The 26,757-nt window shown below is 46.9% G+C and overlaps 1 protein-coding gene across 3 annotated transcripts in view; it reads left to right on the plus strand.

Moving 5' to 3' along the window:
* Positions 1–26,757, plus strand: part of LGALS3BP (galectin 3 binding protein) — a 150,624-nt gene that overhangs the window by 69,074 nt on the left and 54,793 nt on the right. For all 3 annotated transcript variants that reach the window (XM_086931072.1, XM_086931073.1, XM_086931074.1), the window contains exon 4: positions 8,974–9,117. In XM_086931072.1, coding sequence (XP_086787198.1) covers positions 8,974–9,117 — 144 coding nt within the window. The remainder of the gene's footprint in view (positions 1–8,973; positions 9,118–26,757) is intronic.

Raw genomic sequence — 26,757 nt, forward strand, 5'->3', positions numbered from 1 at the left:
CTACGGCAAAAGTTAAAGTTACAAAGTTAAACATTAGGGACACTTAGGAGTAGACTACGGTGTAACCCCTTCAGTACTGGACACTTCGAGAGTCAAGACCCACAGGAGCACCGAAGTACTCGTGTTACCTCACCCAGGGAAGCCGGGTGTGTAGATGTCTTTTCGTCATCGTCGTCGTCGTTTTCAATGGAGAGCAGCAAAGAAGTGCTGCAGGCGACCAGAGGAAAAGTGTCCGGATGGATCCAAGGGTGGATCAGAGATCTGAAGAACCTGAAAGCAGAGGTGACAGAGTCTGGGTCAGTAGCCAGTGACCAGGATGGCGACAAGAAGATGCCAGCCGATTTCGGTTGCTTTAAGGTGAGGTAGGTGAAGCTTGACTCTTCAGCCACGAGGACCAGGAGGCGTCGACGACAACCAGGAGCTGGATTCGAGCTGTCCCATATCGGATGTCGAGTGCTGCAGCGTCGGTATCCAGATGGGACCCAACAACCCTTGGCAACAGTAACCCACGCAAGATGACAAGATTGGCTTCGGTGCAGACCAGCAAGGTCTGAGAGACTCACCCTTTGGAAGAGAATCAGGGCGCATCTGGAGCAACCAGAAAAGCCCAAAAAACAAAGTAGATTCCTCCTTGGGGACCCACTAGCCAACGGACTAGGGATCGGGAAGGCACCTCGAACGGAAATGCTGAAAGCAGGCCCACGGAACACTTGTGAAGTGTAGGCCTACAGTCTTCGACGCAAAAGGTGCTTAGGGCTTGGACTACAAGTAGCTCAATGCACAACTTTGGGAAAGCTCGGGAAGTCGATGCACTAGCAGATGTGCAGGATGTCCAGGAGTTCCGGTCCCATGTCTCTTGTGATAGCTACAGGTCTCTGCTTCACTGGGGACTCGTGTCAGCCTCGGAGATGTCTGGAAGTATATGTCCTGTGTCGCAGATTCATTGAGATCCGGCAGGTGCCTCCAAAATGCAGACTGGCAAGATGCTTCTTTGGTGCCTGTTTGAACAGGGGAGTCACTCCTTGACCCCAAGGGAGATTTCTTTTGTCTTCCAGTCGATAAGGAATGTCGAAGGTCCAAGATTTCTTCTTCAGAGTTTCGTCCATGGTAATCTAAAGTCCTAGTGACTGGGTTCCTAGACTTATACTAAGTTTAGGGGATGTACTAACTCTAGGGTCCCACCTATGGCAGGACCTGGGGAGGGGGCGGTTACACCCCTTCTACTTTGCCCACTTTCACGTCAGAGCTGGGGCTGAGTACCCCAGCAACCGGTTTGAACTGGGAAATGCATGGGGCACCTTGTGTGCCCCAGGCAGAGCCTGAAAGGCATTCACTGAATGCAACCCACCCTGCCCCAACACACTAAAGCCTATCCAGGGAGGTGCTGGCACCTCCCTGTAAAGGCCTCCCCTGCCGGAGTTTTGTCCAGCAGCAGGAGGTCAGACTCGTGTCTGTGGCAGCAGCATCCATTTTGTGATGCTGAGGCTCTTTAAAACCTTCACCTGGAAAGTAAGTGTGTATATGTCTTCTCCTTCTAGACGGGTGGAATGCTATCCCCGCTGCCAGAACTGGCGGGGGGTAGTACTTCAAAGTGTTTGACACCAAACACGACATGTTTTGATAAAGCCAAACCAAAGTTAGCATTAACCGCGAGGATTATAATGCACTTAAGAGTATATGGTATGGCCATACCACAGAACAGCTATAACAAAGGGATTCCAAAAGCTTCAGAGGGGCTCAGCTCATGCTAGGACACCCTCTCACACAAAACCAAGCACTCTGCCTTCAGGATTGTCAAGGCCTGCAATAGGAGTGACTTATAGGTCAATATGTGTCTGTTTTAAATGGTGGATATAGGTATACTATATCCCAGTAAGGGGTGCTTCTACCACCTTACCTAGGCTGCAAGTGCAGACCTGTTTTGCCATTTTGGAAGGCTTCCCAGGGGTGGCATAAAACATGCTCCAGCCCCTGGTAGGCCTCTGCGGTACCTATGCCCTTGGTACCTAAGATACCATATACTAGGGACTCACAAGGGTAACCAAGTAACCAATCTGGTGTGTACCTAATGTACATGCAATCAATTTAGAGAGAGAACAGCTAGGCTGTGGTCCTGATTAGCAGGGCCACAGTCGGACTAAAGTCGATAAACCAGTGAAACACAGCAACAAGTTGGGGTAACCATAGTAGCATATCCTACTCTCCTACAACTCTCTCTCCAGATCTAAGAGGGCCGAGTGTCTTGTTGAGTTGTCAGTGATTGGTGTGAAGGGTGAGGAAAAAGAGGCGAGACCCCGTTTGGCAGCAATCGAGTCCCAAGCCGCTAATGTCACTCTGTGAAAGGTTAATTATCCCTGTGGATGAGGGATTATTATATAAACGTACTTGTCATACTATCAGGAGTGGGAGCTTAACCTCAGATTTAGCAGTTAAACACAAACTGAGTGAGCCTCAGCTTTATCAAGTGCCGAATGAGAGAGCATGAGGACGTGCGTCATCACTGTGAGGACCATTCAATTTGGGCTGAATTACGTCATAAGTGAATCTGGGTTTTATGAACAACTGTTGTGAGTTTGCATTTTATCAAGCTATGAATGATTCAGGACTGAAGATTTGAGTGTGTATGAATGAAACTGAGCTGGGTAAGTCCAACAATCATTGGGTGAGTGTATTTTAGCTTAATCAAGAGCACAGTCATGTGTTGGTAAAAGCTGAGTGAGTCTAGGATTAACTGAGGGATGAGCGGGTATGAGGTGACCATGGGCAGGTTTGTCAAGAGGTGAGTGACTCCGAGCATTAGCAATGGTTAAGCAGGCAAGGCTTTTTCTGAGAGCTGAATGAGTAACAGTGGTGGTTCCTCTATGGAAGCGTTAGGGTGTTGCCCCCTGTATTTGTTATCCTCACACCTGTATTAAATATCAAAACAAATGTTTCTTTTTTTTTGCCGTGCAGCAGCAGTGCTTTTTAGATCGCCTTGTGGGTGCCTTATCTTCCCTAGTAAGAGTGGGCAGGGGAGGGGCTTTCCAGGCTCAGTTTGGGTCACTTACTTGAAGTGTAGTAAACTGCGCATGTTGTTTGGATAGGTGCCTTCCACCGTCCAAACCGACATGCGCACTTGCGAGGCTGCGTCTTCCTACTTAGAATTAGTGAGCCGGGGCATGGGGAATCACAGCTGCAGCCCATTTGGTCTCCTATGGAGCATTGTGTATGCCTGATCTAGCCAGTCCTGGGCCTGCTCTCTTGCTGTTTCAAACACAAACAGCACGGGAGCAGCATCTGGATTGGCCCAGAGGACGTGCACTGAACACAAGGCAGTGTGGGTGGGAGGCTCAGGGTAGGTTCACAGAATATTGCCAATCACTGTTCGGCTTTATTCCAAAGCTTTGCAGTGATTGGCATTATCTGCCCTTGCTCTCTTCCCTCTTCATGCCCAGTGCCATTAACAGAATTGTGCACAAAGTACTGGCAAGAGATATCCCCTCCTGACCTCGCACCCCATGTAGCCGCTGTTTTTCCAGCTCCTGCAGTGGATTATCTGGCTGGCTGTTGATGCACCATCTCGTCAGCCCTGTCTGCACTCGTTGTGGTGGAAAATAAAAAATAAATGTTAAAATTAAATGAAGAATTCAGAGTCTTTGAGTAAAAAAATATGTTCCTCAACCATGGATACTATTACCAAAGTCTTTGCATTGTGGTTTTCTCTTTCTAAATCACATACTTATGTTGCAAGTTGTATTGTTGTTGCAGCTTGAACACAAGCATAGGGAGACTATTTCAGAAGCGTTATGTCCCTGCACACGCTTTTTTGTAAATTCCAGAGTAGATTGAAGAGTGATTGCGACTGGGGCTGAAGTGAATTCCCCTCCAAAGCCCCATATTATATCTGACGCAGATAACTAGAAAGCGTTGATAGTCTGTGCATTTGAAGGACAGAGATATGCCGTGTTCCAGGTCACTTTTTGTGATTGGGCTCATAACAGCTTTTTGTCCTGTGGTGTCTCGGAATATCTGGTTCTGCAGTTCAGGCACATGCTATCCCATCCAAAAATACGAACTGCCCCTCTAGGGACATTTATGACTTCACAAACAACTGCTTATCTGAAAGTTAAGGATACAAAATATAAATAAATATAAAAATGAAATCAAGCCTCTACAGTGCTTCAGGGAAGTGTTCAAGGACAGCAGCCCATAAATAACTGTTTCTAAGCAATTGTGAAAAATCTAGGCCTGCTTTCCCAACTTTTTCTCCACAAGTACTACTTTATTTTTCATTTTTTAACTTAACCCTTTCCCCTTATTCGTTATTACTTTCCTATTCCTGCGCTGGTTTATTTATTGTTCGCGTTTTTATAACAATGTTTCACCCGATTTTTTTTGTCTCTCGAAATTTTAATTCTGACTTGATCATGTCAGAGTGACTGCGACTGACACACAAAGGCCAACAAGCATTGGCTTAGCCAATAGGTCTCGCCTTTGGGACCTTATAAGTGTTTAGGCATGCAACACTCGATGTTGTTGCACCAAGGATATTGTGCTGGATATATAATTCAATACAGCTTGACATCAAGGGAGCTTGAATTCTTTCTCTGAAAATAAGTAAGAAATTCAAAATTGTTCCAACTGGGCCGCAAGGTATGTCTCTGCAGCCTGTGCATGGTCACGCGCCTTCTTCACCCTTCATTAATGGACAGTACTGTGGTCTGTGGTCAAACCTAACTCTGCTCTGACCACCGATATATCCACAGAGGATAGCGGTACCCACCATCAGTCAAGGGGGCGGGCCACACTGGATCTTCAGGACATCAGTAGCCGATAACTAGACTGTAAGTTCATAGTGGGTGGCTATCCTGAACATTTGGAATGGACCCAGCCCCTCTGGACTTGAAGTTAGCCACGTCTCTTGTACACTTGCTACCAGAACTGTTCTGGATACATAGGGATACACATCTCTGAACCCTGGCTTTAATCTCTCTGGTATCTGTTGATGCTGGCAGTCTGGATGTCACTTGTAGCTGCAGACAGGTGCAGACATGTGGACAGGCACTCTATGTTATGTTTTGGAATTCTTTCTCTGGGAAGAAGATTTACATCTGATAAATATAAGTGATGCACGTAGACACGAACAATGTGAAATGCAAGCTTATTTCTTAGACTCTACATTGGGTGGTGAATGTCTGCGGCATTCTGAATATTTTCAACAGCAATTAATAAACAGTAGCGGCCCGCCCTAGGTCTGTTTTCATGTGAATCTTGTAGATCACGTAATGTCACAGTTCCATGCGTGAACTGTATTTTATCTAAAGGATGAAGGAATGTGTGTGGTATTTTCCTTGAAGATGGGAGCGCAGAACAATTATTACCTCCTTAGGTCTGTCAGTTCATTCTTATAAAACGGCGGTGTGCTTTATTTCGTTATTTTTCAATAGCTGGTATGTGCTTCTTAGTGCTTTAAATGTCTTCTGCCGAAATTGCTGATTTTATTTGAAATGCAAAATTTGTATTGCACTTTTAATTTTGTAAACGTTTGCGCGAAACTTAGAATACCAGACAGGTGGTAGGGCAAAAACCTGAAAAGTGTTCTATTACAGGTGTTTCTGCCCTCTGTCTGTTTGGAGCCAGGCTGGAGTTTTTTGGTTAACCTCTTGGTAAACCATACTTAGGGGCACACAGGTAGGAGATGCCATTTCACAAAGTGTGTTCAGGTCACCTTTGACATCATTGACATCACAGAAATTTCCTTAAAATTGGTAAATCCCCATAAATGTATTTAATGTATACGAAGAAACCATCTTAAAGTAATAATAAATGATAAAACTATACAAAAAAGAAAAGCTTAACTAAAATACACTCACTTACCAACTTACATCGTTCTGAGTCAGAGCTGTGCATTGCACCAGTGGGGTGTGCCCCCAAAACAGAGCTTTACACCACTACTGTGACTATGTTAAAGGCACAGAACAAAGCTGTGTATGGCATACTTCTGAAGACATATCTTTTAAACACCAGACATTCTCAAATGCTGTCATTTGCATAAAATATGCGTATTTGTCCCAAGACATTTACTTGCCATTCGCATCAAACGCACTCTTTTTTCCCACAATACCAGCTTGTCATATGCAGCAAATAGACATATTTGACCTGAAACATATACCTGTCATTGTAGCACAATATTGTGTTCCAAATATCAGTTTGTCACCCGCAGCAGAATATGAGCTTTACTTGGGGCTTTAAGTGGGCCGGGTCCTGCTGGTGTTAATCACTGCTCGTTCTAAAAAGGAGGTGCCGAGACGGGTCCCCAAGCCATCACCCCTCTGATGTCGACTCAATAAAATCCTTTTCCAAACCATGTGTTACTGTGGGTTTCAGGCAGCAAGGATGTGGTTAGGGTGTGTGAAAGGCCGATTCAGTATGCAAAGCACAAACATGATTAACCAACTGTGTCAACCCCTCTGCCATGACTGAAGAAGCCATGAGTAATGAAGCACTGCTTCTCTAGGGCACTTGGTTGAGAAGGGAAAGCTACACAAGTTGGTGAAGGGAGGAGACTGGCGGCTGTAAGGAGCTGCATGCTCGGTCACTCGAAGAGCCTGTCTGTTGTCAGGCAACCAGGCTACAACAAGGCGCTGCCGGCGCCTGACACCAAAGCAAGACACAGCCCATTGAACGGGACAAAAGCAACTCCACGCAGACCCGGGTGCCTGAACACCGTGCGCGACTCCCACTGGGACCTGTGAAGAATGCGTGCGAGCAGCCCATCTGTTTCCATCTGTCAGTTTGGCAAAGAAGCTCTGGAGAATTCATGTGAGTGCCATCAAAGCTTTCTCTGTTGGGTCCTCTTGCTCCTATATCGAGCCCTATGCGATCTGCCACGGGCAAAGTGTGGTACAACAGCTCCTATCAGACAGGTGCAGAGCGGAGAGACACATCCCTTGGATAAAGTCATTTGTTCTGTTTAGCATTTCTTTTGTAATGAAAGATCTTTTTTCACGCGAGGAACCAAGAAGGGATTCCGTCGTTCTGCTGAGAGTATGTGGTGCTCTCTGGATGACAAATAGGCGGATGATGGACTTGCGCTGAAGTCCTCTATCGGCTAGCTACCATAAACTGTGGCTGTCATCATTGAAACAGGGACTTGATCAATAAGACACAGAGGGTGAGCGTCCATAGTCTGCTAAACAAAAAAAATAAAGCATTGGCCGCCCGGCCATAAAAGTAACGCCTGCGCGGCGTGAAAGCGAAAGTGATCACGGTGAAAGGGATCGCAAGGATGTGCGCGCGCAGCAGTGATCGTGCTGGGAGGCAGATGGCGTCTGTGCGCGTGCACTGAGCCATTACAAGCCAGAGGGCAGCTGTGCACGTCGCGTGCGCGAAGGCAAGCTGATGGCCGGCAAAAGTAGCACTTTCAAAAACCAGCTACTAAATGTCTCGCTAGTCCAGAGCATGCGCTGGCTCTAGCGAGACTTAAAAAAACAGTTTAACTCATTGAATAATTTTTTGTTTGCCTTAGAGTTCCCTAACAACTTGCTGCAGTGATGTAAACAATTTGACTCATGTTGCTGATGAATGGCAGCGCCTTATCTGCTTTTTTGAGGCTGTGTTTATACTTTTTGCACTCTGGCACTCTTCAAGAATACCTGCAATTTTAATTTTACAGCTGCAGACTTGCTAACCAGATCTGCCTTTATTTGTCTGTGTCATATGGTGACACGTGCTTCAGAGAGGGACAGGAATTGTAAATGAAAACACTTTTCTCCTAATTCAGCCTGCTTCCTTGTTGTTGGTAGATTGTCACTGTGGGTAGAATAAAGGGTGTGTTTGTCAGGGTGGTGCTTTTGTAGCCTGTCCCTCTGGAAATACCCTTTCACCTGGATCAGAACTGTGCTGCACAACACAGCCAAAGGGGACTTCTAATTTTGTAATTTAAAAAAATTGCACAAATTCACATCTTACTAGACTGTGTAATTCCAAGGGAGCTTTGATGGTGGTGTTGACAGTGGTGTCCAAAGGAGGAAGCAATGTTCTTCAAATGTCTTGCAAACAGATCAGTTTCCATCTACCTGTTTACCACCAAGTCCCTTACATTTAAGATGCCCTGGGACTAACTGAATCATTTCCCACCTATTGACATACTCAAACATGGAACATATTTAGTGCAAGAACAAAGGGGCTAATTTGAATGTGTTTACATATTTCAAGAATACATATTTACAGTTGCTTTTTTCTTTGTCAAATTTGCTTTAAAATGTACCATTTGCCACTCTTTTTAAAAATTTCTTGGGCGGAGAACCCCTTCAACCCCACCTTTCACACATTGGGCTCGCTCACGTTGCTTGCGACATAACACTCAACCCCAACTTTTACACTCCACCACTCTCAATACTCACCAGCCACCACTGATAAATAGGCTGTCAATATTACATCCAGAGCATAATGAGCCTGGTCATTATCGGGGGTTGATGCTTAGTTCTGCCCTGCATCGCTACCCGGGAGCTTCTGGGCTTTTTTTTCCAGATCTAAGTGAATCTTGCCTGTAAAAAGCCAAGGTCAATATGGGTATAATTATTAATTAAGTGGTTTTAGCCACTGACCTGAATTGAGTGTGTCTGGCTTTTGTCAACGTTAAGTGTGCTATGCATTATTAGAAGGTATGGAGGCTTCGCTTTAGCAACATCCAAGTGAGTCCAATTTTTTTCAAAAGTTGAGTGGCTATTGGTACGAGAATTAGCTATTTGAGTCTGGATTTTGTAAGCCTTGGATCTAAACACAGCTATGGTATCCCAAGATTTAGCATGGACTGAGCCAATGCCATCTAAGTGGGTTTGACAGATGTGAGTAAACCTGATCTGAATGAGTGTGGAAGGACTGAGTAAGTCTGGTCATTAGAATTTACGACTGAGTTCCGTCTCTAGCTGTTTTTCTGCACAGTTTTGTTACTTTCCGTTCACCATCTCACACTTGCTCTTTTTTACACAGGCACGGGCCCTGTTCTACTGGACGAGGTGGGGTGCATTGGTACTGAGTCGTCACTTGATAAGTGCACATCTACTGGCTGGGGAAACAGCGACTGCAGCCACACAGAAGATGCCGGGGTCATCTGCAGTGGAAAGAGACAGCAGTGTGAGTATTCAAGTGAAAAGATTCCCTGCTGTTCACCCGCGCCAGACCATCAGGGATGATAACTCTAAGAGTCTGGGCCAGAGACAAAAGGTTTTTCCTGTAACCTTAGGTCCAAAGGCTGTCTAAGCATGCAGGGGCGAACACACGCTATCTGGGGTGAACCGCCCCCCGGTTCCCAACACTGCTGGAACAGGAAACAAAACATAATGCACATACACCCTGTACCCAAAAACATGTAGCCAGCTGATAAGAAGGATGCCACACAGTGGCCGGGTTTCATTTGGCTGCAAACACATTTTTGTATTCCAAGCTGTCCGACTCTCTCTGGAAGCCCCGCACCTTTCACCTCTGCGCTGTAATGTCCCACCATGAAATCTGTGTTAATTATTATTATTATTATTATTATTATTATTATTATTATTTTAATTTTATAAGGCGTACAGCTACCAAAAAGGTTTCCCGGCGCCGCTAGACAGGAAAAAGAAAACAACCCAGATTTAGCTGAAGATTATTGGTTGAACAGCCAGGTTTCTAAATGTATACGGAAACTGCTGAAAATCGTTTCCTCCCTTAGAAATTGGGGGAGCGAGTTCCACAGATGAGGACCCAGGTAAGCAAAACACCGACCTCCCATACGAGACAGTCTAACCTTATTGACTGAAAACTTGGCCTTGGTAGAGAAACGGAGTGAACGTGCAGGTGTATAGGGATGGATGATGGCCCTTAGATATTGAGGGGCATTGCCAGACTTCACTTCAAACATATAGCTCAGGGTTTTAAACTTTACACGATTCTTAACCTTGAGCCAATGAAGCTCGCGAAGAGAGCTCGAGACAGAGGTCATTCTTGGGATCTTATAGAGCAATCTGGCTGCCGCATTCTGCACTACTTGCAGTCTGCGTATCACGTCCTTATTGGCTCCTAGGTACAGGGTGTTTCCATAGTCCTGCCTAGATGTATTAAGGGCTTGGACTACAGTTCTTTGAGTAGAGCTAGGCAACATCCAGAGAATCTTTCTAAGCCATTTCAGGACAGTGAAGCAGGTAGATACCACCTTTATGCTCCATACTGTTCTCTATGCCACGATTGCTCATTATGTTTTGCTCATTAGTAGGATACTGTTTTATGTACAAGCTGTCTGTCTTCAGGTGGACTCTGGTCGGCTAGATGTCATTCTAAGTGGCTCATGCACCTTCCTTTTCAACTTGAGCCTCTTCTCGACAGTAGTCAGATTCTCAGGCTAGATCCTCTGTATGTGATCATTCCGTCTTCTGAACTCAATTCTCTCTTTGAGGCCAGTTGTTCTTTTGGGTCTCTTTTTGAGCTTTACCCATCAGCAAGTGGTGGAATGGTTGTTTCAGCCTGTGATTTGTCTTTTAATGTACGCAGTGCCTGCTGGGCTCATGAGCTTCATCCTCTCCAGCATCAGAACTGTCTGCTTCAGACACAGAATGGCTCTCATCCTCTTAGTTTTTTGTCCACCTCCATTATTGTGCATGTTTTTTACCTCCGAGCACCACCCATTTGGGGATTCCTTCACATTCTTCCTTGAATATCCCTTGTGAGGAGTAAGTAGAGCACAAAAGCATAAGTTGCCTACCCTTTACTACTTCTCCGGTTACAGATGGTACCAAATCCAGTAATGCACGGGTCCCAATGGTGAATGGTATTACTGAAGAATATCAGTAGGCCCACGAAGGGGTAGAAAGTACCAAGCTGTAGGGGAACTGATTTGCTGCCATGTAGCGCTGATAAACAGGTTCAAAAAACACAATCTGAGGTAAAATCTCTGTCCATTTGCATTGTCGGTTTCAGGTGATCACGACTCATGGTCGATTCAAGGATCATTACTTTATGCAAAGTTCCTGCTTATTCTTCCTACTTGCAATAGTAACTAAACTGCTAGGAAAATTAAAGTTGTGATATTTCAGACTACCACTAGATGGCACAGAGTGCACAACGTGTGAACAAGCAATAATAACAAGCATTGGCATAGCCAATAGGTCTTGCATCTGGGACCTTATAAGTAAAAAATAAATAAAACTGCAGTTATAGATGGAGTTAGGATACAATTGGTTGAGAAAAGTTAGGTAAACCGGACAATGCGGAAAGGAAGGTATTTCTAACATTTGATTAAAGCCTGCAAATGAGGTGAAATGGTATTGTTACTTTTTGTTCTGGCTCTGAACGAAAAATGTTTCTTTTTGTTAGCGGGTATTTACAGCTTCCTTACTGTGCTCTAATTACCGGGCAGGTTCCGGGCTTTGCAGGAGGCACAGTGAGTAGAGCTGCCTTAAAGTTTCCAGAGGCCTCAGAAGCAGACCTTCTGTATGAGACACTGTTGGTTTCTCAGCGAGTCTGTTTCATTTTGTAACATTTCTTTTTTCAGCCTGTTAATTGGTAAATGCATGAAGACAAGAGGGGGCAAACAATATTCTTCCCGTTTCTCTTGCAATGTCAGTGAAGAATTAGCCCATAGAGCGCCCCGGCTCTACTCCTCCTCCAATGTCCGGCCCCTGGCTTAGAGAAGGAAACACGAATAATCTTACCTCCCCCCTTGTCATCATGCATTTGCGAATTAACATGCTGGCAGAAGAAATGTTGAGAATGAAACAGACCCGCTGAGTAACCAAGCATTTGCAATGCAATAGTTTTCGCATTTATGCGAGTTTAAGCTATTGGCATTGTAAATGACAATGCCTTTTATTTATGTTTTAAAAAACAAAAATAGGCATTGTCATTTGCAATGCCAAATATTAAACTCGCGTAAAAGCGAGACCTATTGCATTGCAAATGCGTGCTTCCCCTGCAACTCCTGGGCGTAGTTTGTGTAGTAGCGCAACGTATAGCTAGGCGAAGTGCACTTCGCACTACGCGAGCTATGCGAACTGCGTTGCGGTAGGAAAAATGCTGTTCGCACTGATTGCACAGTGACGGATGCTTGTCCGCACTGTGCAATCATTGCAAACAACATCTTGCACAGTGCAACAGTCATTTTCTACTGCTCGATTAGATTTGTACTTGAGCTGCAGCTTTCTCAACGCGGACTAGTAGTTTCTCATCACGAGCGGTCGCAAGCATATGCGACTACTCGCAATGAGAATCTCGCTGTGAGGTATATTTTCCACACTCGCGATCAGCACCTTGATGTTGCTGATCGCGAACGAGGAAAAAGTCTCGTCGGGATGTTGATTTAGCTCACTCGCAGTCGCTAACTTGACGTTGAGGACCACGAGCAAGCAAAAAATGCCCTCTACGCTACACGTTTTTGCACAATGGTACATGCAATTTGCGTATCGCGTAGTGGCGCAAACTACGCACGCTCCGTGAGCGTAGCGTAGTCCTACGCCCAGAACTCCACAGGTGCGCCAGCTCAGAGGCAAGATCATGTGTATGTGTTACCGGATCTCTCTCAAGTGCAAGGGTTCAAATCCCACCTTTGTCAGATATTCCAGAACGCCATTTTGGTCAGTATAGAGTGGTAATTAGCCAGCTGAGAGGTTATAAGAAATCTTCAGAGAGAGCTATGCTTTTAGGCCTATGGTTCGCAACAGTTAATGGATCAGGCACATTAAATGGGATATTAAGGGGAAGTATATTTTACAGTCTACAAAGAATTTGGGATTCACAGGGGGCTCGGAGGACTTATTAAAAGTAATAATGTTCCCCATGCTTTCTAATTCGTTTTTAACCTTTAAGACCCTGTGTAAGGCATGTGATCTAATGAAATCCAAGTGTCATGGGGCTGGCGATTGTTGTGTTGAGCTCCAGTGCTGGGCAGTCCTCACCCAGGATGGTTGCAAAGCCGTATATGCATATTTTTTTTTGTAAATCTTTTTATTGAAATAAAAACAAACAAGGCAATATACACAATACATTAGGATGTCAGTCCGAGTGTGGAAGGAGGAATAAAAATACCATACAATAAGGTGCTCAAGTCATATTAGGGGATGGGAGCAGGTGAGAGACAAATACAAAATCGATTATATCTGTTACACTACGAGGAATGGCAGGTCAGGGGGAAAGTGGAACTTCAGGGACATCCACAAGAGGAGGAGTGAAAATATCTCCACGGTAAGCGTTCCAATGGCCCCATACCTTACCCCATTTCCTGGGTCGCCCCTGTGCTATATAGACGGTTTTCTCCCTGAACATGCACCAGTCCATGTTTTCCATCCAAGCCTTGACCGTGGGTGACCTTTGGGAACCCCACAACTGTGCTATATCCCTTTATGCCACCATATTTCCCAGGGTTGCCCACTACGTCTGTGCAACATTATAGTCGTTGGTTCCCAAATATTCAGGAGACAACGTCCAGCCTCAGGCAGCAGATCAATACCAGTAGCCTCCCTCATCCTATTGTGTATCCCAGTCCAAAAAGCAGCTACTGCAGGACATTTCCAAATTATATGTAGAAACGTCCCAAGCAGCCCACAGCCACGTTTACAGAGACCATCTTCTGAATAACCCGTTCTAATTAAGCGTGGGCCAGTCACATAGACTCTATGTAGGATTTTCAGTTGCACAAACCGGAGACGGGCCGGAATCGCGACCTTCTTGGGAGAAGAAATCGCAGATTGCCAATCCTCATTGTCTAATTCAAGACCGTCACAGGACCATTCGTCCCGGAGGAATACCAATAGGTCAGTCCTACCATTAATCAGCTTTTTATAGATCAAAGAGATAGTACTATCTGGCACATATCCATCCAGTATTCTATCCTCAAGTGGAGAGGACTCCGGAATATCTGCACTCTCAGTAAAAACCGAATGCAAGGCATGATGGACCTGAGCATATCGAAAATATTCCCTGTCACTCAGGTTGAACTCGGCCTTCAATTCCTCAAAGGTTTTAAACTTGCCTTTTACCCAGAGATCATCCACCTTACTGATACCCATCATATCCCATTTCTCAAATCCTTTCATTTTCCACAAGTTACCCAGCTTCTCGGAAGCAAAAAGCGGGGTCGCACGGGTCAGTCGATCCCTCCATCCCATAACATTGTTAGCACAGAGCCAAACCCGAACCATAATCTTTGTGGGCCCGGAAAGCTTCCCTCTATCCAATCTAGAATAAAGCGCTCTATAATAATAGCGTCAACTTGGCGAGGGCGATACGCGAACGCCCATCCCAGATCAACTTCCTCTGGAGACCCTCAATAGTCTGAAAATAACACGCAGGAATTACATCAAAGGTGTTCTGAAGAACATACAGAAAGCGTGGTAGCGACATCATCTGAAAGAGCGTCGAGCGGCGAGAGCGGAAGCTTATGCCAGCGCACCACGTCCAGTTTCAGTCGGGTTAGCGGTGGGAGCAAATTCTGTTCATATCGGGCAGCTGGGTTCAATGATACATCAACCCTGAGATACTTAAAACCTGTCTGTGTGACCTGGATGGGACAATCACGCGGCAGAAGAGGGACATCTCCCGAGAGGACGTATAAGTAAGACCTAGTCCAATTAATGACAAGACCTGAGTTTCTACCAAAGGAGGTGAGGACATCAAACAAAACGACTAACGACTTCCGGGACTAAGTCAGATACAACTATATATCGTCCGCGTAAAGCGAAATACGATCCTCGAGGTCTGGGGCCCACCGGATACCCTTCATCGACGGTTCCCATCTAATCCAGGCAGCAAGGCGCTCAAGAGCAAGAGCAAATAAGAGCGGAGATAATGGACAACCATGTCTTGTGCCCCTTCCGAGAATGAAGGGCTTAGAGACCCGACCATTCACCACCACCTGCGCCAACGGGTCCTCATAAAGGAGCCTGACCCAGCCAATGAAGCCAGGACCAAAACCAAACTTAGCAAGTACAACCCACAAATACGGCCACTCCACCGTACCAAAAGCCATTGTGGCATCCAATGAGGCCAAGATGGCCGGTTCACGCAATGACGAAGTCCTCGCGAGAACACCATGCAAACGTCGCAGATTCAGGGCCGTATTCCGATGCGGGATGAAACCGGACTGGTCTGGATGAATCAAGTCACCAATCACCTTTATTACACGATTGGCCAATAACTTAGCAAGGATCTTGGGTTCCGCATTAAGAAGTGATATAGGCCTATATGAGGCGCAGCGGTCCCTTGGTTTCCCTTCCTTATGAATCACCACAATGGTCGCAAGACGCTGATCACGAGGAAGGGAGCCACTATCTCGCGATTCCAGGAACATGTCACGAAGATATGGCGCGATTTTATCGGGGCGCAGTTTATAGAGTTCAATGGGGAGACCATTAGGGCCCATTGCCTTCCCCGAACGAATAGAGCGAATAGCGAGAGCCACCTCGTCCGCAGTTATTACGGCATCTAGCAACTCTCTATCAGAATCAGATAAGCTGGGCAATGCAATGTCGCACAACAGTAAATGGGAGTCTTCTTCCGGCCTATCAGATACGGGGGAATACACTTCCCGGAGATCTTCCGCAAAACTCTGGACGATCTCCTCGGGTTCAGTCACACGCAAACCATTCATTTTCTCAATCACAGGAACCACACAACTAGCCCTCTCTTTTTTACCTAACCATACTATCAGCTTGCCAGCTTTATCCCCGACATCATACAATCGACCCTGCTGCTCCCTACCCATAACTTTTGCGGCATCCGTAACCAAAGCCCTATAGTCAAGCTGTTTAAGACGCATAACATGTATCCTCTCACGGGTGACGCCCAATTCCAGATCACGCTCCAGCTCGGTGATCTCTGTCTCGAGTCTAACTACCTCCTCGTTTCTACTCTTCTTCGAACCAGCAATCAATGATAACGCCTGACCTCAGATGACCGTCTTAAAGGCCTCCCAGAGCGATACTGCAGAGGAGACCGATCCCAAATTCTCAACAAAATACTGGTCAAGAGATTTGACCAACTCCGCGCGGGTCTTTGATTTACGGAGATACCACGGATTAATTGGGGCTATCCGCCCCTCCGACCCAACACGCACGTCTATCCGAATCCACAGTGGAGAGTGGTCAGATATCCCCGCGCTAGATGTCGCACCTCAGTTACGGAGGGGGCATGTGCAGCTGGCATCAAAAGGTAATCAATCCTGGAAAGGCTACTGTGTGCACCCGAGTGGAAAGTGTATTGATTCTGGTCTGGGTGTAACAATCTCCAACAGTCCACCAACCCCAGTGTGTCTATAAAGCCACTAAGCCAATTCTGTGACCCAGTAAGGTCCCTGGGTGGGTGCCAATCCTCCCTGCCAGAGATAACCGAGTTAAAATCTCCGCCCATGACCAGAATTTCCTCAGGAAGTCCCAATGCTACTCGCCCCAGGTCAGCAAAAGTGGTCGACTGTAGACCCGGGGGGACGTAAACCGAGATCAAGGATATAGTTCTACCTTCCCACCGTCCAGTAAGAGCTATGTAACGCCCCCTATCATCCAGGTCTGTTGCATCTATTTCTAAGGGGAGAGAATTCCTAACAAGGATACCCACCCCGCTGGATCCAGAAGTGAACCCCTCATGGGCAACCATGTGATATCCTCTCCGGTTCATGGCGCGACAAGTATTACCGATCAAATGCGTTTCTTGCAACAATACCACATCAGGAGACAGTCGCTTCAACAGTTGTAACACAACCCCTCGTTTTATCTTATCCCCCAACCCATTCACATTCCAACTCATTAGTCTCAATCCCCTACCCCCCATCCCAAAAGTGAAAGCAGATCCACCTCCCCTCGGAAATCAACATCCTAATCAAATGATAAAACAATACGTTGCCTTGCATTGAACCAAAACACACCCACTGGAACATCCCCCCACCCTCAAACCAGATACCCGTTACAACTCCCACCACCCTGCATCCCTGCGTAAGACTGAATATCCACCCCAACTTGCAGTGTGCCTGTCGTCCTTATATCAAACAAGTTTACAAAAAGAAACCCCTGACGAGGAAGAGAGTCAACCCATCACCCCGCCACTCCCGGGTATGACTCATTAAATCATACAGCAAAAGTCATCGACCCATAGTCAGGGTTATCAGTAAAGTTCAGGGGCCGGATACCATCTTACTATTCCTGCTCCATCGGGCCGCCTTCCGCTCCTCCAGAATGTTCCTCCCGGCCACGTTGGTGTGACAAAGTGTCGAGCCATTCTCCCGCCATATCTGGACGATCAAAAAAATATGTACGTTCCGTGAATTCCACGCGCAGCCGAGCTGGTAATAACATTTCGTATTTCAAATCCATCTCCCTCAGTCATCGTTTTACACCCAGAAATCCAAGTCTTTGCTTTTGGACTGCATGTGTAAAATCCGGGTAGAAACTTACAGTGGTATTTTCATATTTCGTAGGTCCACTCATCCGTGAGGCCTGCAGGATAGCGTCTCTATCCCGGAAGTTAAAGATTCTGGCGATGAGAGGTCTCGGCGGGGCACCCATTTTCGGTTTACCACCCGGTACTCTATGAGCTCGTTCAACTGCAAAGAACTTGCTCAGACCCTTAGGAGTGAGGTGTTTGGTGATAAGATCTTCCACAAACAGATCAGCTGCCGGTTCTTCTGACTTTTCCGGGACTCCAATAATGCGTACGTTGTTACGTCGGGCCCTACCTTCAATGTCCTCCAACCGGCGCGCAAAAAGATCATTCGAGGTCCGCAGGTTGCGGACCTCCGTCTGCAAGTCGGACACATCACCCGTTAGGCTGGAAGTTTTCAGATCTTAAGATTTGACCTTTTCATTGACTTTGATAAATCCGTACAGATCAAATTCACATTGATCGAAACAGTGTCCAGCTTGTGGGCGAGAGTCTCAAATTGTTGGCCGATGGACGCCTTCATCCCATCTAGCGGTACAAAAGGGGTTGGTGATGGACGGAGCCTCTGAATCAATCAGACACTCACACCCAGTCAAGAGATCTGGGTTTAATCCATCACCGTTCTTTAGCCCACTCCGCCACCCCAGTTCAGACATGGCTATATGCAAATCAGTCTGACCCTGTGCCTCATGGGAACAGTGCAGCCCGAACTGCCAAGCCATGTCTTCCCTGGACCGGAAACAAGCTTCCGAGGACCGGTTTCTGGCATTCCAGCCTTCTTCAGCCCGGCTTGCTTGAATCCAGTGGCAAAGTGAGCAAGGGACTCACGTCTGAGTATACCCTGCCACACTTATGGCGGCCAAAAGCGGTACAAAAGGGGTTGGTGATGGACGGAGCCTCTGAATCAATCAGACACTCACACCCAGTCAAGAGATCTGGGTTTAATCCATCACCGTTCTTTAGCCCACTCCGCCACGCCAGTTCAGACATGGCTATATGCAAATCAGTCTGACCCTGTGCCTCATGGGAACAGTGCAGCCCGAACTGCCAAGCCATGTCTTCCCTGGACCGGAAACAAGCTTCCGAGGACCGGTTTCTGGCATTCCAGCCTTCTTCAGCCCGGCTTGCTTGAATCCAGTGGCAAAGTGAGCAAGGGACTCACGTCTGAGTATACCTTGCCACACTTATGGCGGCCAAAAGCGGTACAAAAGGGGTTGGTGATGGACGGAGCCTCTGAATCAATCAGACACTCACACCCAGTCAAGAGATCTGGGTTTAATCCATCACCGTTCTTTAGCCCACTCCGCCACCCCAGTTCAGACATGGCTATATGCAAATCAGTCTGACCCTGTGCCTCATGGGAACAGTGCAGCCCGAACTGCCAAGCCATGTCTTCCCTGGAGCTGAAATACCCTAATGGGGGGTCACACTTGTGATTAATTAGTGACACCCACTAGCGTATCAGTAGTAGTTGTGCAATTATACACCCAGGTGCGCCCTGGAGAAGGTCAGCTGTTTTCAGGCCCATTCCATGCACTAGAACAGGCTTGCAATGCTACTCAGCTGTGTCAGAGTGTTTGTTTGAAATTAAACTCGCTAATGCAATTGTGTCCCCTGATGGAAACCAGCCGATCCATCCTGTTTAACGCAAGCCGGCATTGACTGCTATTCAGCTGTGTCAGGGTGCGAGTCTGAAACTAAACATGTTTAATACCAAGGGGTGCACTACATAGTAAAAACCAAACTGGGTTATCAAGTGTTTTTTTAATCTATTTCACGGATTCTAGGCTAGAAACAAGTGCATCCCCGATCTCAGGGTTTAGAACCGCTCTCCATCCAACCAAAGACCCTGAAGAGCGTGGAGACATCATACAATGAAGCATGAAATCTGGTAGGTGTGTGAAGTCATTCCATCAAACCGTTGTGTGTTTAGGAAGAACCTGACAATGCAATAACTAAATATTGTAGTACTGTGAACTAATATAAATTCACTCTGTAGCTTCTTTTGTTGAGATAGTGGTTAATTTGCAACAATGTAGCCAGGAAACCATGTTTTTTTAAGCCAACTCGCCCATCATGGACAAGTGCTTGTATGTGAATGTATGTAGGATGTGACTTGGTTCTGAATGTGGAATGGTGTATGACTGAATAGGTATGAATGTGAGTAGTGAAATAACCCAAATTGTTGGCTAGCCATTGTAGCATTTGTTCTAAACTTCTTTTTGTAAATATCTCAGTGGTGTCTTGCGAGTTTTTGTATATAAAGCTACTTGAGGTAAAAAGGAAAAATGTGAACAAAATCATGTTCTGAAAATAAAAACTATTAACTAGTGGCGGATCGTATTGATGTATTGTCTTGCACCACTCTGCATTAACTTTGAATAGATTATCAGTATTGGCAGTTGTGTTGTTCACTCTGATAAGCGGCTCAGCCTTACTGATTAGAGCCATACCATCGTCCCATTTTCCGATGGTATCCGGTCGGTTTTTAGCACCCCCCCCCGGCCCCCCACCCCCACCCTGCCCCTCCCCCGCCCCGCCTTTCTGCCCCACCGGCACTCCCTCCACGGGCCGTGGCTGCCTTCTTTAATGAGCGAAGTTGGCCTTGAGCTAACCTACATGAAACCTTTGGTTAGCTACTAAAAAAATGCCCTATTCTTGCATGTGACCCAAACTGTGACCCCCCTCCCCTTGAGTAACGAGGCTTGCACTGCAGAACAACCTTTCTCTCAACCCCTCGGAATGTGGTCAATTGGAACTCCAACCCACATTCTCAGCTCATTGCTTCTTTATGACGTTTCTTTAATCCTTCTGATTTAGGGCAAGCAATTGAGAGTAGATATAGATTCAAAAGTCGATTCCCTCTGCCCATGCCCTTGTCTTTTATTTCACCTCTTCCCCACCTATAGCTGTATTTAAACTTGGAAAGTAAGTGAACCATCTGCTCCAGCAGCGAACCACCTGACAGATTTAGACATTCCCACTGTGGGCATAGGGACAGGGCCGGCTTAAGGGTGGTGCGACTGGTGCAGCCGCACCTGCCGCTGACTTTATTGGGGGCACTGTGTACAAAAATAACGTATGGATTTAAATGCATGTGAACTACCTTGTGCGACCAGCAGTTGTTAGGCACCAATAAAAATGTCATGATAAGTCTGGTGATTAATATTGCTTCTGGTGAGGGACTCAGAATTTTGTCTGGTGCAGGTTTAACTCTTCCTAAAGTAGCATAGAGGGATAATGTGCCTGCTGCAAAGAGCATGTACCAGGCACATCAGACAACTGAGAGTGCGCGAACTATGAGCAGAGCTTAAGCACTTAAAATTAATGAATTGTACATCAGAGAGGGGCAATGGAGAGGTGACGGGCACAATTGTAAAGTGGTAGGGAGGGAATTTGAGGAGAAGGAGGGAGGGGAGTAAAAAAGACTGTCGCACCAGGCGCCACCAGCGCTAAAGCTGGACCTGCAGGAGGATCTCTTTTACCAAAAGTGCTTTCCCAGTGTGGCAGAAGAATGTTCGGCAAAACTGAAATGCCAAGTGTCAGCCATGTAGTAGTGGCCGCCCAACATCTTCAATGCCCTCAAAAGCTAGGGTTCATTTCTGCAACACCAAAAATATATGGCTCTGACTGAGAAGGAGTTTTCTCACTGTGCACAGGTGTGCATGTCTTGTTTCCTCTGGATGACTATCGTACCTATCAAAAAGGTAGCAGAGAGCACTGGGTGTGGAGGGGGGCAGATGGGACCTATGTCCCTGCTTAATTTGTCCCTTCCCTTTGAACCCCACAACCACCGCAGTTGCATGTGACGGGGGAGGCCCCAAAAAAGCAGGCATTGCACATTGTCACACACATTCATATGTATGTATGTATGTATTGGCATACTTATATAGCGCTATGTCTGTCACCCAGCGGGCATCCTGGCGCTTAGACTATAATCTTCCCTTCAAGATGTTATCAGCTGCTGTCCCATTTACTCTGCTCTGGGAAAAAGATTATTTTTTAAAGCTTTCTTGAAGGAGGTGATATCTCCCAAAGTTCTCAACCCCAGCGGCAAGGAATTCCACAGTCTTGCTGCAGTATACCTAAAGTATCGACCTCCCATCCGAGATCTCAGAATCTTGGGAACTGATACCAAGCAGGCTGAAGCCGAGCGGAGAGATCTAGAAGGAATAAACCAGGAAAACAGATCTTGTAATGGTGCTGGTCCCTGGCCATGAAGGGCCCTAAACACCAGATAGAGGGCTTTAAAATCAATCCGCAGGGAAATCGGCAACCAATGAAGATCCTTTAGTGCCTTTACAGATGAATCAAGAGCGGCGCAGCAAAAGAGCCAGTTTAGCAGCAAAGTTCTGCACGCGTTGCAATTACCCCACCAAAGTCGTTGGTGCCCCCAGAAGTAGTGCATTGCAATAATCAAGTCTACTCAAGACTATGCTCCGCACTACCTCTGGCCTGGCCTGCGAGGGGAGCAAAGGTAAGATTTTCCGCAGGGTGCGGAGCAGGGCCATACAGGTGCCCACCATTTTATTCACGTCCGCGTCCAGCTGAAGGTTGGAACCAAACATCACTCCCAGGTTCCGAACAGAGTCAACCGGCGCGCTAGTGCCCTGAAAAGAAGGGGGCCAAAAGTCCTGTGGAAGAGGCCTAGGAATACGGTCCATTGAACAATGCAACACCTCGGTTTTAGAGCTGTTGAATTGCAACGAATTCTGACACAGCCATTCCGCCGTAGATATCATGCAGCGGTGAAAGGTTTCTTGTGACACGGCCTCCTTGCCCTCAAACGAGAAGACAAGCTGGGTATCGTCAGCATAGTTGGTGACTGCTATGCCAAAAGATGGTATTAACTTGACCAGGAGGCGGAGGTAAAGATTGAAAAGAATAGGGCTGATGGCCGACCCCTGGGGTACACCCTGACCAACCCCTCTGATGTTAGATTTGAACGGTGGCAGGGCCACCACCTGGTGTCTGTGACTGAGGTACGACACCAGCCACTCAAGGGCTAGGCCAGACACCCCGGCCTCCTCCAGCCTCCTGATCAAGATCGTATGGCTGACCGTATCGAACGCGGCCGACATGTCGAGCAGCACTAAAAATGCTGCTCGACCTTGATCGGCACGAGTCCTAAGATCATCCAGAACAGTCACCAATGCTGACTCCGTCCCATGGGCTGGCCTGAAGCCAAATTGAGCTTCGTCCAGACAGGCCGTAGACTCCAAGAAACACGACAGATGTTTAGTAGTCCATTTCTCCAAGATTTTAATTGGAAATGGAAGCAAGGAAATTGGTCCGTAATTCGCTGGGCAAGAAGGATCCAGCGTTTCCTTCTTGAGGAGTGGAGATACCACTGCCAACTTCCAGCAGTCCGGGACACGTGCGGACCTACGGGACCGATCACAAATGGCAAAGAGAGGAGGAAAGAGCTCTTCTTGAAACAGCTTCCAATATTTATGAGGAAGTGGGTCAAGGGGCGAACCCGACGAGACACTATTGGCTAATGTACAAATATCCTCAAAGGATGGAAGCGGGAAGCTGTTCAATCGAGCTAAGCTAGCACCTCCTTCAATGGTAGAGAACACGGAGAGGTTGGGCTGAAGTTGAGAGTCAGAGCCTGGTGGAATGGCGAGATTACATAAAATGGCATCGATCTTATCTTCAAAGGCCTGTGCCAGCGAATCGCATAGAGATTGAGATGCGGAAATATCATTTGCAATACAGGCGGGACGAGATAGGTCTTTTACAATCTTGAACAAGGCCTGTGATTTGTTCGCCGCTGACAGTAGCGACGCCTTTAAAAATCTTGCCTTTGCACATCTAATCTCTGCTTTATAGGTCGCCAAAGCCTGCTTAAAAAGAGCCCTATCAGAATCGAGATATTTCTTTCTCCAGACACGTTTAGCCCACTTGCATTGGAGTTTTAGCTGAAGCAGATCCTCAGAGAACCACGGCCTAGCGTGTTTGGTCCTGTCTCTGGTTTTATGCAGGGGAGCCAAATAGTCCAAAGAGGCCACAATACGCTGGTTAAGAGTTTCATAACTCATGTCCACACTATCTCTCAGAGTAAAGCCATTCGGAAGCAGAGAAGGCAGACTTTGCTGCCTCATGAGCTTAGACCACTGTCTGGCCACTTTAGTAGCTCCCAAACTGCCTTTCTTTGCTGAGGCGGCAGAGAGTGAGAGAGAGAAATGTACAAGCGCATGATCTGTCCAGCACTGCGGTAAGATGTCTCGTATAGTCACCTGACAGGCATCTCCAAAGATCAGATCTAAAATATGGCCCTTTAAATGGGTCTGGGAGAGTACTAGCTGCTGCAACTGGATGTTGCAGCAAGCCTGGATCAAATCTTTATATGCTGAATCCACTGGACCATCCGGACACAGATTAAAATCCCCCAACACCATGAATCTCGAGTGGGAGTTAGATAGATCATGGATAAGATCAATAAGCTCAGCCACATCCGACAGAGCGCTAGACGGAGGTCTATAGCATAACAACCCTGTATATGGAACACCTCCCTGCCCGTTTAAAGAAAAACCCATCAGTTCACATCCTGAGATTGCCTTGATATCAAGCTGGGTGAGATCTAATGTCTCCCTGAAAATCAGGCCAACTCCTCCCCCCAAGCCCCTACCCGGGGGTTATGTCTGATTTTATAACCAGGGGGGAAAGCTAGGCCCAACTCCACCGCACTATTCGCTCTTGTCCAGGTCTCAGTCATGAGAAGAATGTCTAGCTGATGAGAATCAACGAGTAACGCAATTTCCTCATGATGTTTGCTGAGAGATCTTACGTTCAGCAAACCACTGGACAAGGATTCTGGATGCCTACTGATAGTATAAGACTGGCAACTCGAAACAGTGCCGGGGTTCAGGCGGAGAAGTTCATCTCTAGAGTATGTGAAGGCAGCTCGAGACAAAAAAGCAGCATGGCCGGCCCCCGGCGCGTCCTGTGCGCGAACGGGCGCAAACGGGCTTACCTCTGGCGCACCTCCGGCGCGCTTCCGCTGCGCGCCCTCGCTGTGTGCTGGATCGACGTTCATATTAAATACCCGTAGGTGTGGGAGTTGTGCAGGGTAAAGCAACTTGTCCCCCAACCAAGATGGCGCCCTTAATCGGCAGCCCCTGATTCCCTCACCCAAGATGGCGGCCAAAACGCAGCGAAACGATCAGAGTCGGTGCCTGACTGCCCTAATCCTGCCAAGTGCAGGTGAGCCAACAATTAATGTGCAAGTAAGACTACTGCTTAATAATGTTGCCCCCAGTCAGCCCAGTACAAGCCTACAAGCGCAGGTATGCAGCGCGTTCTGAGTGAATTTAAAATCAGCGGAGGATATGCGGCGTGGTAAATAATAAAGATAAAGTTTTAAAAACAAAAGCAGCAGCAAAATAGCACAATGCGCGTTGAGGTAAGTAAGTCTACCTGCCAGCGACTGGAGCCGGGTTTAAATAAACTCCTGTAAGCTCTTCCAGGCGTGGGAGTCGTGCAGGGGAAAGCAACTAGTCCCCCAACCAAGATGGCGCCCTTAATCGGCAGCCCCAGATTCCCTCACCCAAGATGGCGGCCAAAACGCAGCGAAACGATCAGAGTCGGTGCCTGACTGCCCTAATCCTGCCAAGTGCAGGTGAGCCAACAATTAATGTGCAAGTAAGACTACTGCTAAATAATGTTGCCCCCAGTCAGCCCAGTACAAGCCTACAAGCGCAGGTATGCAGCGCGTTCTGAGTGAATTTCTAATCAGCGCAGGATATGCGGCGTGGTAAATAATAAAGTTAAAGTTTTAAAAACAAAAGCAGCAGCAAAATAGCACAATGCGCGTTGAGGTAAGTAAGTCTACCTGCCAGCGACTGGAGCCGGGTTTAAATAAGCTCCTGTAAGCTCTTCCAGGCGTGGGAGTCGTGCAGGGGAAAGCAACTAGTCCCCCAACCAAGATGGCGCCCTTAATCGGCAGCCCCAGATTCCCTCACCCAAGATGGCGGCCAAAACGCCGCGAAACGATCAGAGTCGGTGCCTGACTGCCCTAATCCTGCCAAGTGCATGTGAGCCAACAATTAATGTGCAAGTAAGACTACTGCTAAATAATGTTGAACCCAGTCAGCCAGTACAAGCCTACAAGCGCAGGTATGCAGCGCGTTCTGAGTGAATTTAAAATCAGCGCAGGATATGCGGCGTGGTAAATAATAAAGTTAAAGTTTTAAAAACAAAAGCAGCAGCAAAATAGCACAATGCGCGTTGAGGTAAGTAAGTCTACCTGCCAGCGACTGGAGCCGGGTTTAAATAAGCTCCTGTAAGCTCTTCCAGGCGTGGGAGTCGTGCAGGGGAAAGCAACTAGTCCCCCAACACACACTGTTCTAACAACTGCTGTTAAAAACAGTAGTTCCCCTAAAGTATCACCTACAGTGTTCTCTGGGGAAACTGAGGCGCCTTCAACACTCCTACCAGATATAAGGCCAGTAAATGGTGACACCGAAAGTGGCGCCGATAAGACAGAAAGCACCCGCGAAAACGACCCTAGTATATTTTTGTCAATTATGGACTCCCCATCTAAAATTGTGAACTCTTACAGCCAGCACGGGGCATCTGTCCCTACATCCGAGCATTGGGAGCCAGTTGCAACGAGCACCGCGGGTTCGGCGGTAGCAGGCGCAGTATTGCCTACTCCAACATCTACCCCATTTACCAGAGAGTCTGTTATTTGCCCTGCACCCGAAGACTGTGTAAATTTAATCTCATGGAACATTGCAGGCTTGGCAAACAAGTTACGGGACCCAGTATGGCTAACATTCATTAGAAAATTTAGCATTGTGTGCCTCCAAGAAACTTGGATAGAGGATGAAAACGTCCACATCGAGGGTTTTCTAAGCTTTACTATCCCAGCGATTGCCTCGACTAGGGGCAGAGCCAAGGGTGGCTTGGCCATTTTCATTAACCTAGGCCTGCGCTGTAATATAAGTAACTGCCACAATGTTAATTTGAATATACAGAAGATTGACATAAAAAACGGCAAGAATGTGCTGACACTGGTTAACTTTTATAATGCTAACAGTAGTAGTGAAGCTTGTAATATTGCCTCCCTAACTGATATATTGAGCAAAAATGTTCAGACTGTATCACGGTATTTGATGATAGCAGGTGATTTCAATGTCCAACCATGTGGTAACCCAGCTAGTACGCCAATGGGGTCCTTAGGGTGTAATTTTGAGGACGGTTTTCACTTCTCCCATAGTAGGGGCGGCAAGATCTTAAACGACTTAGTGAATGAACACAATTTGACAGTAGCCATGTCGTTGGTCCCCGATACAAAAATCTTTGACACCCCAACTTTTAAAGGACATGGGCAGGGATCCTTCATTGATCATATATTAATATCTTCAGATGTTG

Source organism: Lissotriton vulgaris, chromosome 7 (genome assembly GCF_964263255.1).
Source record: "Lissotriton vulgaris chromosome 7, aLisVul1.2, whole genome shotgun sequence".
NCBI lineage: Eukaryota > Metazoa > Chordata > Amphibia > Caudata > Salamandridae > Lissotriton > Lissotriton vulgaris.